This window comes from Lepus europaeus, chromosome 9, assembly GCF_033115175.1.
Source record: "Lepus europaeus isolate LE1 chromosome 9, mLepTim1.pri, whole genome shotgun sequence".
NCBI lineage: Eukaryota > Metazoa > Chordata > Mammalia > Lagomorpha > Leporidae > Lepus > Lepus europaeus.
In genome coordinates, this window is record NC_084835.1 from 20,441,400 (window position 1) to 20,456,944 (window position 15,545).

A 15,545-nucleotide genomic window follows, 5' to 3' on the forward strand; every position below is an offset into this window, starting at 1 on the left:
AAATTGTCTCCCTTAATGATTTTTTAGCCAGAGCTAATGCAAACTATGAAGAACTTAAACAACTGTCTCCCACTTGGATCCATCTAAAACAGGCTCCAGTTCTCCCCACCCTTCCCCATCTCCTGTACCTTCTCCTTAGGACTCTGTCCAAGCTCACGAAGTCCCTACAGCTGCCCCCTCTCCCTCCCCATTCTGCCGCTCCTGTTTCTAAGCCATCGGAATGACCGCACTGTCGTGTTACAAAGCAGCCCCTAGGAGAGGGGCAAGCCAGGCCTGACTGCTGCTTCGGCCTCAAGCTCTGGAATGGGAAGAGAAATTTATCACAGAATTTGCACTTGTCCTGGACACATCTAGCCCAAGCCTCTCTGACCTCTACCAACTAAAATGCCTGTCGGACAGGTAGGAATTGTAAAATCATGCTTAGAAAAGAGTAACTGGAAACACCCAGAGCACCACCTAAGGGGGCCAGCGCTGTGGCATAGCGGGTTGAGCTGATGCCAGAATTCTGGTTCCTTTCAGATTTTAGTTTTATTTGAGAGGCAGAAGGAGAGACAGAGAGAAACGTCTTCCATCTGCTGGTTCACATCCACCCCAAATGGCTACAACGTCAAAGCTAAGCCGATCTGAAGCCTGAAGCCAGGAGCCAGGAGCCAGAAGCTTCTGGGTCTCCCACGTGGGTACAGGGGCCCGATCACTTGGACCATCTTCTGCTGCTTTCCCAGGCCGTAGCAGAGAGCTGGATCAGAAGCGGAGCAGCCAGTACATGAACTGGCATCCAAACAGGATGCCGGCACTGCAGGCAGAGACTTAGTCCACTGTGCCACAGCGCCAGCCCCAGTGCTGGTTCTTTGGCTGCTACACTTCCGACACAGTTTTCTGCTAACGCGCCTCGGAAAGCAGCAGAAGATGGACCAAGCACTTGGGGCAGCTCTCTTGCATAGGGGAGACCCGGATGGAGTTCCAGGCTCCTGGCTTTGGCCTGGCCCAGTCCCAGGTGATGTGGCCATTTGGGGAGTGAACCAGTGGACAGATGATCTCTCTCTTACTCTCTGTATGTCTCCCTCTCTCTCTGTAAATCTGCATTTCAAATCAACGAATCATTTTTGTTAAAGAACATGACTTAAGACAGAATGAACACACTTTGGTCCCTGAGATACACATCTTCAGCGACAGCACACGCCTCCCCGGCTGCAGTGAGCTGGACCCTCCTCGCGGTGTGGGTGGCCGCCGTCTCACAGCAGCCCAACAGCACGCTTCTGCCCAGACTCACAAACACACCCCGCGGGGGCCTGGGCTCCTCTCGCTCTTTCTTTGGTCTCACTGTGTTTTCTAAGTTCAAAGGTGTGCAGCCAAGGCAAGTGAGCAGGTCTTCCTCTTCCTCAAGGGCCGAGAAGCACTTCCCTTCTGAGGGCACATGCTGACGTCATCAACCCCGGCGGGATACGGGGAGGTGAGCGGTCTCACCTTAGCCCCGGACAGAAAGGAACCGACGCTTCCTCCTCCCCTAAGGCTTTCCAGCGCATCGCCGAGGGACTTCCAGCTTCCTGCCATTCCTTCTATCGACAAGGGGGCACTGTTCCAGCTCGGAGGGAAGAAGCGAGGCTCAGGGCTCGGGGGCACAGGCGCCCCGTCAACTACAGCTGCTCCCCGTCTCCTGCAGCCCTGCGGCTGGCTGCTCACTCGTCTCCTCCTGTGACTCCCGATCTCCCCCAGGCCCACATGCGCTTCCTCTCTGTGACACCACATCAGGACATGCAGGCAGGAGAGACCCGGACCGCCAAGTCAAACGCTCTTTGGAAGCACTTTTTCTAGAACTATCTGAGGAGTCTCCTCCCACTCACGATCTGGCAGCAGCTTCACGACACAGCACTTTGCTGCTTCCTGTACGTTGGACCCAATCCCGATTTCAGCACTTAGGTGAGGCCCTGGATGCTCTCACGGTGCGGAGTGCTAGCGGCTGGCCTGCAGGCCGGCAGTCCCGCTTCCCTGTGGAGCTGAAAAGCGTGTCGGCGAGAGGACTCACAGTATAAATGAGCGAACTTTAGCTCCGTAATCAAATTCCAAGCATCCTGCCTCTGTCTGCAAAGTGGACCTGAACGAGAGCTTGCATCCGCAAAAGCCCACAGGGAGTCCGACCCTGGGACGCCGGTCACGAGAAGGAAGTCTGTGGTGACATTAGCAGTCACATCAGCCCGGCCATGTGAGGTCTCGGAGCGCAGATGCCAAGTGAGGACATTGGAGTCCCCAGGAACGTTCACACCCAGGCCTGGGTACACCCTGGTAGGAGTGAGTGGTCACACGAGGCCCCGCCACGTACCTGCCCAGAGCTCCGAGGCTATGTGCGGGGCCATCGGGGCGGCCATCACCACCAGGGCACCCAGGGCGTCCTCGAACTCGGGGCTGTGCTGCACGACGCTCTGCGAGGCTTGCTAGGGAAGACAAGAGAACAAGGTGGGTAGGCCCAGGGGTACAGCAGAAGCCTGCGTGAGAAAGGCCACTGGCACGTCTGAAGTTCAGAGACGCAGAAGAGCCCGCTTTCCCCTCCACGCTTGCTGGGGCCAGGCGCTGACCCTGTTAAGTGAGAGCGTGAGCAACGGTAGCCACTGCCCTTCTGAGTGACAGCCACGGCCTGGCCCTGCGCTGGCATCTCGAGTGCTCAGGGGGCCTGTGGACCCCTTAACCACTCTGCTCTCGCCTTCCTGGGTGCTGCGGGCCCAGCAAAGAGCAGGGCCTGAGTCTGGTCTGGGTCTGTCACTGGTCAGCCAGGCCTGTCCTCCACCTCCTTGGGCCCTGCTGTCCTCATCTGGGAACACTGGGGAAGTTAGGGCTGGACGGGCTGTAAGGATCTTCCAGCACTAAAACCAGGCATGGCTACGGAGAAAGTGCTTCCTGAAGCCAACAGGGCCACACTGAGGACGGGGGACGCTGGGACCGCCCTCTGTCCCCAGGCTGGGACCCCGCAGGCCACCTCCCCGCAGCTCAGCCTCCCTCCCTTGCTACTGCGAGCAGGACCACGCGACTCACCATGAGGGCAGCGCTGAGCCCCATCAGCTGAGAAACCGCAGAATTCAGCGAGAGGTCCTCTGTGAAGTGGCCGGTCACCTATGGGTAAAAGTCGAATTATTCACTTTAACATTTCTAGAAGCTTTCCACAAACAAAACCAGAATGACATGAAAGCAGCCAACGGTACCTATAAATGTATTCAGCATCTTGAATAATCACTGTTTTACTAGCAGGAAGATTTTTTTTTAATTCAAAGTCAGCGTGGAGCTGGGCAGTGGTTCAGACCCTGCTTGGAAGGTCCACGTCCCCTGTTCAGTGGGCCGGGGTCTGAGTCCCTGCTCCGCCCTGAATTCTAGCCTCCTGCTGGTGTATACCTTGGGAGGCAGCAGTGACGGCTCACCCGTGTCCCTGCCGACCACGTGGGAGCCTGGATGGAGCCCCTAGCTCCTGGCTTTGGTCTGGCCCAGCCCTGGCTATTAATGGCATTTGAGGAGTAAACCAGTGTATTGGAAGATCTGCCGCCTTTGTCTCTCTTTCAAATAAATAAGTGCAAAAATTAAAAAGTCCTTGTAAAAATGGGATCGTAAAAGATAAATTAAAAAAATGAAAGCAATGTCAATGTTAATGCTGTATCCACTATTTTTTTTAAAGATTTATTTTGTTTATTTGAAAGAGTTACACAGAGAGAAAGAGATTTTCTAGCTGCTGGTTGACTCCCCAAAAGGTAGCAATAGCTGGAGCTGGGCCAATCTGAAGCCAGGAGCTTCATCTGGGTCTCCCACGTGGATACAGGGACCCAAGGACTTGGGCCATCCTCTGCTGCTTTCCCAGGCGCATTAGCAGGGAGCTGGATCGGAAGTGGAGCAGCGGGGACTTGAACTGGCACCCAGAGGGGATGCTGGCACTGCAGGGGCCACAGGGCCAGCCTCTGTGTCCACTGTTTATGAGTGTCCTTCTGGAACCATACCGAGTGTTGTGTTTAAGAAAACGGCACTAGTTACGTGACCAGGAGGCAAGCAGACACCAGGACAGGAGCCAGCAGGAGGTGGGGTGCGGGGTCACTCCTCCCCCACTACGTGACTTGCATTCACGGTGCAGGTTGCTGGGAGGTCAGTCTCACATTGTGAAACGCAGGGTCGCTAAGATGACCTGCCACCTTTCCCTGCTGGTGTTTTTCATTTCTGACTGTGGGCAAGAACTGAGGAACCCGACACGTCTTTAAGAAGTCAAGAGTTTCCGACTTCTGGAATAAGCCGGTTCTATTATCTGACAGAACATGAGAGTGAGCCAAATCCAGAAAGTCTGCAGCATTCAGGCATTGCTCAGCCTGGCGAGCTCGGTCCCGCTGCACCCAGAGGGCACAGGCAACAGAAATAAAAGCTGATGCGGTCGTCAAGTGGGACCATGCTGGCCCCAGGGCCACTTCAGGTCACACAAACCAGAGAGAAACGGCCTGCCACGCCACCAGGCGCAGGCCAGGCACTCAGAACCCACAGTCCAGGTAGCCAGAATGGGCACAACTTAACAAAGACGACATCAGCAAAAAAGCTGGGGTCTCGGAGCCCCATCAGAAAATGCCTTCAGTGCTGGACGTATGGCCTAGCCCACGTCCCACGTCAGAGGACCTGCCCAGCCCCAGCTCCCGTCGCCAGCCTCCTGCCAGTGCACACCGTGGGAGGCAGCCATGACGGCTCACTCATGTGCCTGCCAACCATGCGAGAACTGAGTTCCCAGTCCTGCAATAACGCACAGATACTGTATCAAGAAAGGCAGAGGGCTGAGCGCCAGGGAGCGTGGATTTTGGTCTCTGCTCAGGCCCTCACTGGCTGTGTGGCTTCCACAGACAATCCACCTCTCTGGGCCTCATCTCTGCCTCGATCTATAAAACGAGGGGGCTATGGAGGACAGTCTCAACGCCCCCTGTAACACTCAGCTCCCGCAAGCAGTGTGCCATGCGGGAGCCTGGACTTGGCTAGGCCGGCGCGTGTTCGGCACGGAAATCTGGGATGCGGGCATCTGTGTGAGGCCAGGATGACAGACGGGCGACCTCCCTGCGTCTCCCACGGGCAACTCTTCCTGCGGCCGTGTGTCCACTGCTGCTCCCCTCGGCGTCCACTGGGTAACACGCCCAAAGTCACAGGGTCAGTCAGTCCCGGCAGGCGGGGCCACGCAATGGGGGAGGCAGAAGACTCACAACGGCCACTCCTGGGGACGTGGACCTCGCAGACCACGAGGCCATGGCGTCCCCCGCAGAGGCTCTGACCTGAGAGATGACGGCGTTCTTGTACTCCCACAGCTTCCGGGCCTCGGCTCTCTGCTCCGGACTCAGCAGCTGCGGCTGCGGCGCCTCCCCCGAAGTCCTGGCCTCGATGAAGCGGGTGGCCAAGGCCCACAGGCGCTGCTGCCATCTCAGCACCCCGGGGAGGGCGTCGGCTGGGCAGCGAGAGAAGAGAAAGGGCGCACGTGGGAACCAGTGCTCTGCGCACACCGAAGGCGAGCCGAGCGCCTGGGAACGGATGAGGCAGGAGCTGTGCCCCGGGGGTCTGACCAGGGTCAGGAAGGCTCCCCCCGCCCCTTGGCTGCTTGTGACTCCACCACTGCACTGCCCACGGGGCCGGCACTGTGGTGCGGCCGATTAAGCCGCTCCCAGGGACACCCACATCCCATATCCGAGTGCCAGGGATGGAGTCCCACCCACGCTTCTGCTCCAGCTCCCTGCTCTTGCACTGGGAGGCATCACATGATGGCCCACGGACGTGAGCCCCTGCCACCTTTGTGGGAGACAAGGATGGAGCTCCTGGCTCCTAGCTTTGGAGCCTTGGCCACTGCAGCCATTCAGTGGATGGAAGGTCTCTGTCTCTCGCACTTTCTCTCTGCCTTTCCAATAAATAAATGAATGAGCGCCACCCACTGACTGTCTAGGGCCTGCAGCGAGACTGGCGACCGCATGGAGACGTGCACCAGTGTACCAGCGCCCCAATGCAGGGAGCTGGCTATGGCAGCACTGCGGCAGAGGTGCGGTGCACTACGCGGGGGCAGTTCCTGAGCTCACGTGGGCAGGTGCCCTAATATGACCCCGTCCCAGTCGGCTATGTGTGCACTCCGTCTCCAACATGTCCGGCAAATCCAGCTGTTACTCTGAGCTGGAGAAGCCGAACGGCTTCACCCTGGCTCCCCGGAGGCTCTGGCCACTTGGGTGGGCGTTCTTGAGCCTGGATGCACAGCAGAACCTTTTGGGACGTTTAATACAAACAGATTCCGGGGGGCTGCCCCAAGGGTTGGGGGTCGGAGCCAGACCTGCTCCTGTGTTGGTGCAGCACAGGCCGCTGGGGCTCGGGTGCAGCTTGTTCTAGCACTGGCGTCTGCGACCACAGTTCCAGACCGCATCCCACCAGCCACGGAGGTCAAAGTCAGTGGGGATTCCTGAGCGACAGGCACTCTTCCCACAAGTCCCAGGAAACCAGGCACTGGGTTTCTCCTTCCCACGGCAGCACTTGGGGCAGCTCCCATGGTTGGCAGGGGGATGCATGGTGGCTGGACAGTACATTGTAGGACAGCCAGCTCCCCGGGCTTATCTCTCTTCTCATCATTGGAGATCCAGACAACTTCAGAGGGACGCATGTGGGGGGTGGCGGGGTGGCTGAGGGGCTGCAGGGACGCCAGGCCAGGCCCACTTAGGGTGGGCCAGCACAGTGGGGGAGGACAGCCCTGGTCTAGAGCATCCCTCTCAGAGCGGCCCTACAGGAGACTGGCCCCGGGAGTGGCACGGAAGCCAGTCTGTCTCCCGGGAAAGGGTCCGCACCCCCATCAGTCCAGAGCCTGTCCAAAGGCAGATTCCCGGGCTGCGGCCTGCAGGCCGTGCCAGCAGCTCGCGGTGAGCACGGGGAACCTGCATTTGCAGCAAGTCCCTGGATGCCCCGAGGCCCCTGTGCACTGGCAGGGTGCAGGAGGCTGCACACACGGCTGCACACATGGGAGACAGCACTGGACCCTCTTCCTCCTTTCCTCCCCCAGCTGGCTCAGGGTCAGGGCAGGTCCCTGGGGAAGCGGGCCAGGAAGCCGCGACTCACTCTTCACATCCCACAAGATGTCCTTCTCGGGAGGGGCGGCGAACAGGAGGTAGAGCCGGATGGTGTCGAGGCCGTACTGCTGCACCACCTCCTCCGGGTCCACGCCGTTGTGTCTCGACTTGCTCATCTTCTCCCATGTCACCTCCACCTGTGCTCTGGACCTCGCGTGCACAGGCACAGAACCTGGATGCCAGCGCAACACACAGGGCTGGCGTGGGCGACTGGGAACCACTTGTGCAGACCCACAGGCGAGAAGGCCGGGCTGGGTGGGCACCCGCAGCAGCCCACTTGGAGGATGGTACCCGCTCACCTCCCACACTGCTCCCCTCCCCCAAGCTATAGAATCGTTTTGATTTTCACATCAATGGGGCGACCTCCTTCCTTTCATGAATACGTGGTACAGTTAAAATGGCCTGTGTCACTGTTTCCTACAAACTATAATAAATCCCTCCTTGGGGCTGGCGCTGTGGCATAGCAGGTAAAGCCACCGCCTGCAGTGCCAGCATCCCATATGGGCACTGGTTTGGGTCCCGGCTGCTCCACTTCCTATCCAGCTCTCTGCTATGGCCTGGGAAAGCAGTGGAAGATGGCCCAAGCCCTTGGGCCCCTGCACCTGCATGGGAGACCCGGAATAAGCTTGTGGCTCCGGATTGCAGCCATTTGGGGAGGGAAACAGCAGATGGAAGACTTGTCTCTTTCTTTCTCTGCCTCCGCCTCTCAGTAACTCTGTCTTTCAAATCAATCAATCAATCAATCAATCAATCTTTTACAAAAGGACAGTGAGAAGGTGTGCTGCTGCTTTCCTGGTGGATTTCAGGTGCCCTAGGGCAGGGCGGCTGACGGGTCAGTGTCTCCGGGCCGCAGAGCCTGAGTGGCCACTACCCTCACACCCCTGCTCCCCCACTGCTGACCACGGACTGCCAGGGCTCACGCTAAATGAGGCGGTCTCTTGGTGTGCCGGCTACCCAAGCCCAACCACAGCCTGCTGGTCTAGACGGTGTTGCTGGGAGGCCTTCACTGGCCACGTCTGGACGAAGACAGCTTGTTGCAGGCCCCAGTGGAAGGGGCCGGCAGGGACGCCGGCTGCTGAGGCTGAGCCGCCTTCTCAGGAAGGGGACTGGAGAGACACAGCAGGGCCACCAGCCTGTAAGGGATGGGTGAGGCCTGCCCCTGGGCTACCCCGGTCACCCTGCAAACTGAAAGCTGGGGCGCGCAGAATCCAAGGATCGCAGAAGAGGGAGGAACAGAGGTGTGGGGGAGAGAGAGAGAGAGAGAGAGAAGGAGAGAGGAGTGGCCGGAGACTGCCATGGGCCCTGGGCCTGGCTGTCTTTCCCATGACCGCATTTGGTGATGCCCCTCTGACCCATGTATCAAACCCACCTTTGGGTAGACTCCTGTTCCTTTCAACCAAATAATTCCTGGCTCCAGGAGAAACCAAACTCTCAGGGGACCAAGGCAGCCCCTAAAGACCAACTGCCTGGCCCGGGGTAGGTGCACCCTCCAGCAAACGGAAGCCTGCCCTGTGGGTCTGAGGACGGGCAAGTCCGCATGGGAAGGCAGAAAATGTTCAGAGGAGCGGCTGGCTTGTGGCATCAAGAGCAGAGGGAGAGGGCAGTCCTGGGCCGCCTGTACCCCAGCCTGGGGTGACTCCAGGACCCCTGCCCTGCACCCTGACTCACTGGGAAGGTCTGGCCTTTTGTTCACCGTTGTGCAAACTGGGGGAAAAAATTGACTTTCTGGATGGAGCTGAGAAGTTAGGAGAATGTGCTCTGTTGTGGCAAGTGTGGTCTGCAAATGGAGGCTTTGACAGACAGCTGGATTTCAGGCCCTGCTCCTCTCCTTGCCTGGGGGCCTCTGGGCAGTGCCCAAACTGGACAGCTATCCACGGGCAGCCCGCCCCGCACATGGACTGCACTCACTAGCAGCTGCAACGCAGGCACCCCTGCAGGGAGCTCCGTCCCTCTCCGGGCTGTGCTCCGGAAGCACCGCTTGTTTCTGCTTCTCTGGCTTCGTTTTCCTCGTGGACCACGCTGAGGCCATTCTCACCCCCACATACGACTGCCTCAACAGGTAACCCTGTCCACAGCTCCCAGCAAACCGGCTCTCCAGTGCTGGGCGTGGGAGGCACTGCCGGGTGCACCGTTTCTCCCTGAATGCAATGGCCGGGGCTGTGCCCATGTTGGGCCCTCCCCATGTCCTCACAGGTCTGCTACGTCATTTGGGGATTGCGTGCGGGGTGCACGTGACACGTCCTCATCGTGCCCCACAGACAGCTGGCGGGGAGGGACCATCTCTGAGGAACGGGCTGGGAGAGCTGGGGACAGAGGGGCACCCAGGGCAAGCAGGGAGAGGCTCTGCGCGAGGAGGCGCGGGGCCACTCTGGGGCACGTGGTGGGTGGCGGGAGGCGGGAAGGTGATGGCCCTGAGCGTGTGGGCAAACGCTGGGAGCAGCCCAGTCTCCCAAGAACGTCTCTGGAGTCCCAGGGTTCTGTTCTTGAGGTGCAGGCTGGGTCGGGGAGGAGCCCCACGGATGCTGTGCCACGCCCCAGTGAGAACCCTGTCCGGGGTCCCGGGCAGGGGAGCGGCCAGCCAGTTGCAGGAGCAGCCCGCAGCGGGCACAGGCCCAGAGCACGCGCAGGGCCCTGGGGCCCTCTCCCAGGCTCCCCACCCAGCCAGGGCCTAGTGCCCTGCGTATTAACAGCTCTGCGGCCTGGCTGGGGTCTCTGTGAGACAGGGACCGGATGGGAGGGACTGTTCGTACCTGTGAGATCGACTTCCTCCCTCTGCAGGTACTGTCCAGACGGCAGGCGGAACGTCTGACCCTTGATAAGGCCTTGGGCCAGCAGCTTTCGGAAGGGCTCTCTGAGGGAAAGAGAGCAGAGAAAGGAAGCTGAGGGGCGGGGGCACAGTGCTTCAAGTGCAGCGCACAAACCTTACCCACCGATGGGCTCAGGCAAACGGCAGCTGCCCCGGGCTACCTGAACACACAGCGCCTTACAAACCAGCAACACGAACACTAAGCCACACCAGCAGCTGTGACCTGCAGACCTGCTTCCCACGGCGGCGAGGTGAGTGCAGGTTCACCTGCGGAGTGCAGTCTTCCACCCATGGTCCCACAGGCAGCTGCCTCCCGCACGAGCAGCACGAGGGGACCCTCCCCCTGTGCCTGTAGTCCCTGGGAGTATGTGCGCAGTCTCAGGCACCGTGTCTCTCCCTGCACAAGGCTTTCGGCTTTTCTCCCTCCTCCCTCGCGGTGAGAACATGGCTTGGGTCACTTAAACTTTTTTTTTTTTTCCTTTTATTTACTTGACAGGCAGAGAGAGAGGGAAGGAGGGAGAGCTCTATCTCCCCTAAATGCCTGCACCAGCTGGGGCGCTGGGAGCCAGGAGCTCAGCCTGGGTCTCCCACATGGGTGTCAGGAACACAATTCTTGAGCCACCACGTGTTCTTCCCAGGACGTGCGTTTCGCAAGCGCAGAGCTGAGACACACCAGGCACTCTGATGTGGGATGCCTGCCCCGGTCACTCATCAGAGAAATCTGTAAAGAGGATGGCTTTGGGACAGAAGGTAGGAGGGAATAATCTAGACGAATTGGATGATTAAAGTCAGCAGCATGCATTCTCAAGAAGGGGCTGGAGAAGAAACAAAAGGAATTGCGCACTTGCATTTTCTCAAGTGGCGCAACAGCACCACCCACTGGGAGCAGACAGAATTGCAACCAGCACGAATGCAGTCCAGCTGTTGTTCTGCCTAAAGTTGCACTGCTCTGGCTTCACCTTTTAAAGAGAACTGCTGGATGTAGAGTCGCAGAATACGGAAAAGCGGACGCGAACGAGGGGTTTGACTTCATGCATATGATGCACCTGTAGATCCAGCACTCAGATCAATTAGAAGGTGACCAACCTGGGGAAGTCTCCTGTCCACTGCGAGACACGGGCACCTTGTAGCCCGAGTGCTTGCCCCCGTGCTTAGTTCCGCCTGTCTCAAAGCCCTACTTGCAAGCACTTCCACATGAGGTCCTGAGGGCAGTCTGCATAGGACGCTGCCCCCAGAAGGGGCAGGGACCCTCTCCCCAAACAGCAGTGCGCCTAAACCAAGGCCTGCTGCTTAGCTGAGGGTCTTCCTCCGTGGACAGCATGACCGCCCCCGGGATCCTCAATGACAAACACACAGACATTGCCAACGCAGAGGACAGCACACTCTGGTTCACTCCCACTGCCCTCGGAGGTCTGCTGTGTGCCACAGCACACAAGAGCACGGAGCGCTCCTGGGGATTTTATCATGTACTTGGTCAACACGTCGTCACTGAGTGCCGGCCACGTGCCTGGTGCCGGGCTGCACGGTGGGGAATTCACTGACAGCCAAAGAGGCCCCTGCCCTCAGGAGCCAGCCCCTTTGGTCTCACTGAACTGAATGAGCGCTGGGTGGAGGCGAAGAAAGGGTGTGGCCCCGTCTGGAGGGCACCTCCTTCCAGGGCCAGGCCTCCTCTCCTGTTCCTCTCCCTAACAGCCCAGTTCGGGTGCGCTCACAGAAGCAGAGAAAGCCCTGTGGACCGGACCTGTGGGAGAGAGTGGGAGAGGGCCTCTGACAGCCGCCACTCTGTGCATACTGCAGACTGCAGGGACCCTCCCAGCCCAGGGAAGCCGGCTTCCCTCTGAGTTACACCACAGAGCACGCCCCCGCGGCTGTCTCCCACCACTCGAGAGAGGAGGCGGCCTCCCTCCTTCTGTGAGCACGCGGTGACCGAGCGGGGCCATTTCCCCACTGCCCTCCCACCCCAGTGCTGCCAGCCAGGAGGCAGGGCGGCCGCACGCCGATGCCATGCCACACCCCAGAACCAACCGGCGGCTCAGGGCACCTCCTGGGAATGACTGCTTATTCCTACCATGCGCTTACATAATCAGTGGCAAGCCATCTGGAAAAAGTCACCAATGCATTAAACAACAGAGTCGTCTAAGTTCGTCACCCGGAGATAACCAACGCTAACAGGTTGGCGAGGCTTTTTCTAGCTGTGTCTCTTGCTTTGTGGATGAGCACGTGAGTGCGTGTGAGTACAGGTGGGGACAAGTTCCGCCTACAACTGTGCGTGCTGCCTTTCCCACTTCCCTTTACTAGAGATGTGCTTCCCTGTGTTATTAAACATTCTCTGTGGTTTAACTGCAAGGAGCTGACATGGGTCCTCCGCGGCCACGAGCCACACTCCACTCGCGCTGCCTCATTGTCCTGTGTGCTTTTTGCTCCAGTTTCTCAGCTATGTGAAGTGACACGCACACGGGCATCTTGGCGATAAACGTGCATTTCTGATGACTTCCTTAGGGTAGATTTCTACTGTGCAATTAGTGTGTCCAAAAATGACTATTTTCAAGCCTCTCATTATGTATTGCCAAACTGCTTAGAAACACTATTCCAAATGACTTCCGCACCACAGGAGAAAGCAGCTTCTTGGCTGTGCGCGAGGTGGCCTCTCACTGCGGATTCATCCGCGTTTCGTGGACTGCCGGTGAGGGAAGCATTTTAGAGTATGATTATCGATCATCTGTGTACCTTCTCCTGTGAACACCCTAGAGACCTTCAGAAAGTTCACACTGCAAACCCAAACGTGTAGGCGATGCAAGGCATGTCTGGGACTCTTAGAAACCAGGAAAGGGCAGGGCCGGTGTTGTGGCATGGTGGGTAAAAGCCACCGCCTGTGATGCCGGCATCCCTTATGAGTCCCGGCTGCTCCACTTCCCATCCGGCTCCCTGCCTATGGCCTGAGAAGAGTAGCAGAGGATGGCCCAAGTGCTTGAGCCCCTGCTACCTAACTTGGAAGAGCGGGAGGAAGCTCCTGGCTCCAGCCTGGCCCAGCTCCAGCCCTAGCCGTTGCGGCCATCTGGGGAGTGAACCAGCACATGGAAGATCTCTCTCCAACTCTGCCTTTCAAATAAATTAAATAAATAAATCAATATTTTTTTTAAAAAGTCCTTTCCAGGACTTCAGTCTCTTTAGGGAGGGGAGCGTGGAATGGACTCTTACTGCTCTCGAAGGAATTTGAAACCCAAAGTAGGTGCACACAGCTGCTCCACACTTACTTACTGCTGCTCCACACTTAGAAATGTCTGTGAAGAGAAACGAAGTCATAGCCGACACGGTACTTTAAAACGGTGTTGGCATACTGCAAGCTTCTCTTCCTTCTTTGTGCTTTTAAAGATTTACATGTTTATTTGAAAGGCAGTTACAGAGACCTCAAATGGCTGCAACAAGCCAAAGTCAGGAGCCTGGAACTCCATCTGGGTTTCCCACGTGGGTGCAGGGGCCAAAGCACTTGGGCCATCTTCCACTGCTTTCCCAGGTGCATTAGCAGGGAGCTGGATCTGATATGGAACAGCCGGGACTGGAACCGGTGCCCATATGGGATGGTGACAATACAGGTGGCTTAACCCACTGCGCCACAGCGCTGGCCCCGACTATCTTCCTTCCTAAATGCAGTTTTAAACCATTATAAAGAAGTCATATGACCAGTGCTGTGGCTCACTAGGCTAATCCTACGCCTGCGGCGCCAGCACCCCGGGTTCTAGTCCCGGTCAGGGTGCCGGATTCTGTCCCAGTTGCTCCTCTTCCAGGCCAGCTCTCTGCTGTGGCCCGGGAGGGCAGTGGAGGATGGCCCAAGTGCTTGGCCCTGCACCCACATGGGAGACCAGGAGGAAGCACCTGGCTCCTGGCTTCGGTTCGGCGCAGCGCGCCAGCCGTAGCAGCCATTTGGGGGGTGAACCAATGGAAGAAAGAAGACCTTTCTCTCTGTCTCTCTCTCTCACTGTCTAACTCTGCCTGTCAAAAAAAAAAAAAAAAAAAGAAGAAGTCATAAAAATGGTGAGATCCTGTCCTACACCTAAAGAGGCTGACCAATGAATGAGTGGTCTACAAAACAATTATTCAGAAACTGGCAGAAATATGCCCTCCTGTGAGGGAGAAAGGACTCCCGTGGGGTCTGGGTCTCCCCCCACGTGGGAAGAAAACATTCATGCTGTGTCTGCTCACACCTCCACCTGGGGCAGCCATTTGGGCTACTGTGGTGCGGCCTGAGGCGTTCACATCCCATCTCAGCGTGCCTGCTTCAGTCCTGGTTCCCCGCTTCTGAGCCAGCTACCGCCTAGTGGGACCCCGGGGAGACAGCAGGCAAGGGGCTCAAGTACTCGGGTTCCTGCCACCCACACAGGAGACGTGGGTTGGGTTCCGGGCTCCTGGCTGTAGCCCGGTCCAGCCCTGGCTGTTGTGGGCATCTTGGCCAGTGAACCAGCAGCTGGAAGATCCCCATCTCTTTCGAATAAAGTGAAAAACAAATAAATAAATATTAAAGGAAGGGGGGGGGAGGGAAGAGGAAATGCAAAGCAGAAGTGTCCGCTCCATAACCCAAGGCCCAGCTAAGTGTCTGCTCCATAACCCAGGGCCCAGCTAAGTGTCCGCTCCATAACCCAAGGCCCAGCTAAGTGTCCGCTCCATAACCCAGGGCCCAGCTAAGTGTCCGCTCTATAACCAAGGGCCCAGCTAAGTGTCCGCTCCATAACCCAGGGCCCAGCTAAGTGTCCGCTCTATAACCCAGGGCCCAGCTAAGTGTCCGCTCCATAACCCAGGCCCAGCTAAGTGTCCGCTCCATAACCCAGGGCCCAGCTACGTGTCTGTTCTATAACCCAGGCCCAGCTAAGTGTCCGCTCCATAACCCAGGGCCCAGCTAAGTGTCCGCTCCATAACCCAAGGCCCAGCTAAGTGTCCGCTCCATAACCTAGGCCCAGCTAAGTGTCCGCTCCATAACCCAGGGCCCAGCTAAGTGTCCGCTCCATAACCCAGGCCCAGCTAAGTGTCCGCTCCATAACCCAAGGCCCAGCTAAGTGTCCGCTCCATAACCCAGGGCCCAGCTAAGTGTCCGCTCCATAACCCAGGGCCCAGCTAAGTGTCCGCTCCATAACCCAGGGCCCAGCTGTCCACTCCATAACCCAGGGCCCAGCTAAGTGTCCGCTCCATAACCCAGGGCCCAGCTAAGTGTCCGCTCCATAACCCAGGGCCCAGCTAAGTGTCCGCTCCATAACCCAGGGCCCAGCTAAGTGTCCGCTCCATAACCCAGGGCCCAGCTACATGTCCGCTCCATAACCCAGGGCCCAGCTACGTGTCCGCTCTATAACCCAGGGCCAGCTAAGTGTCCGCTCCATAACCCAGGGCCCAGCTAAGTGTCCGCTCTATAACCCAGGCGCAGCTAAGTGTCCGCTCCATAACCCAAGGCCCAGCTAAGTGTCCGCTCCATAACCCAGGCCCAGCTAAGTGTCCGCTCCATAACCCAGGGCCCAGCTATGTGTCCGTTCTATAACCCAGGGCCCAGCTAAGTGTCCGCTCCATAACCCAGGCCCAGCTACGTGTCCGCTCCATAACCCAGGGCCCAGCTAAGTGTCCGCTCCATAACCCAGGGCCCAGCTAAGTGTCCGCTCCATAACCCAGGCCCA

At 58.1% G+C, this 15,545-nt stretch overlaps 1 protein-coding gene across 3 annotated transcripts in view; it reads right to left on the bottom strand.

The window, feature by feature from the left end:
- Window positions 1-15,545, bottom strand: part of LARS2 (leucyl-tRNA synthetase 2, mitochondrial) — a 175,462-nt gene that overhangs the window by 17,187 nt on the left and 142,730 nt on the right. For all 3 annotated transcript variants that reach the window (XM_062200680.1, XM_062200678.1, XM_062200679.1), the window contains 5 exons: window positions 9,836-9,936; window positions 7,075-7,257; window positions 5,268-5,437; window positions 3,025-3,102; window positions 2,318-2,429 (listed from right to left, as the gene is read on the bottom strand). In XM_062200680.1, the coding sequence (XP_062056664.1) occupies window positions 2,318-2,429; window positions 3,025-3,102; window positions 5,268-5,437; window positions 7,075-7,257; window positions 9,836-9,936 (644 nt within the window). The remainder of the gene's footprint in view (window positions 1-2,317; window positions 2,430-3,024; window positions 3,103-5,267; window positions 5,438-7,074; window positions 7,258-9,835; window positions 9,937-15,545) is intronic.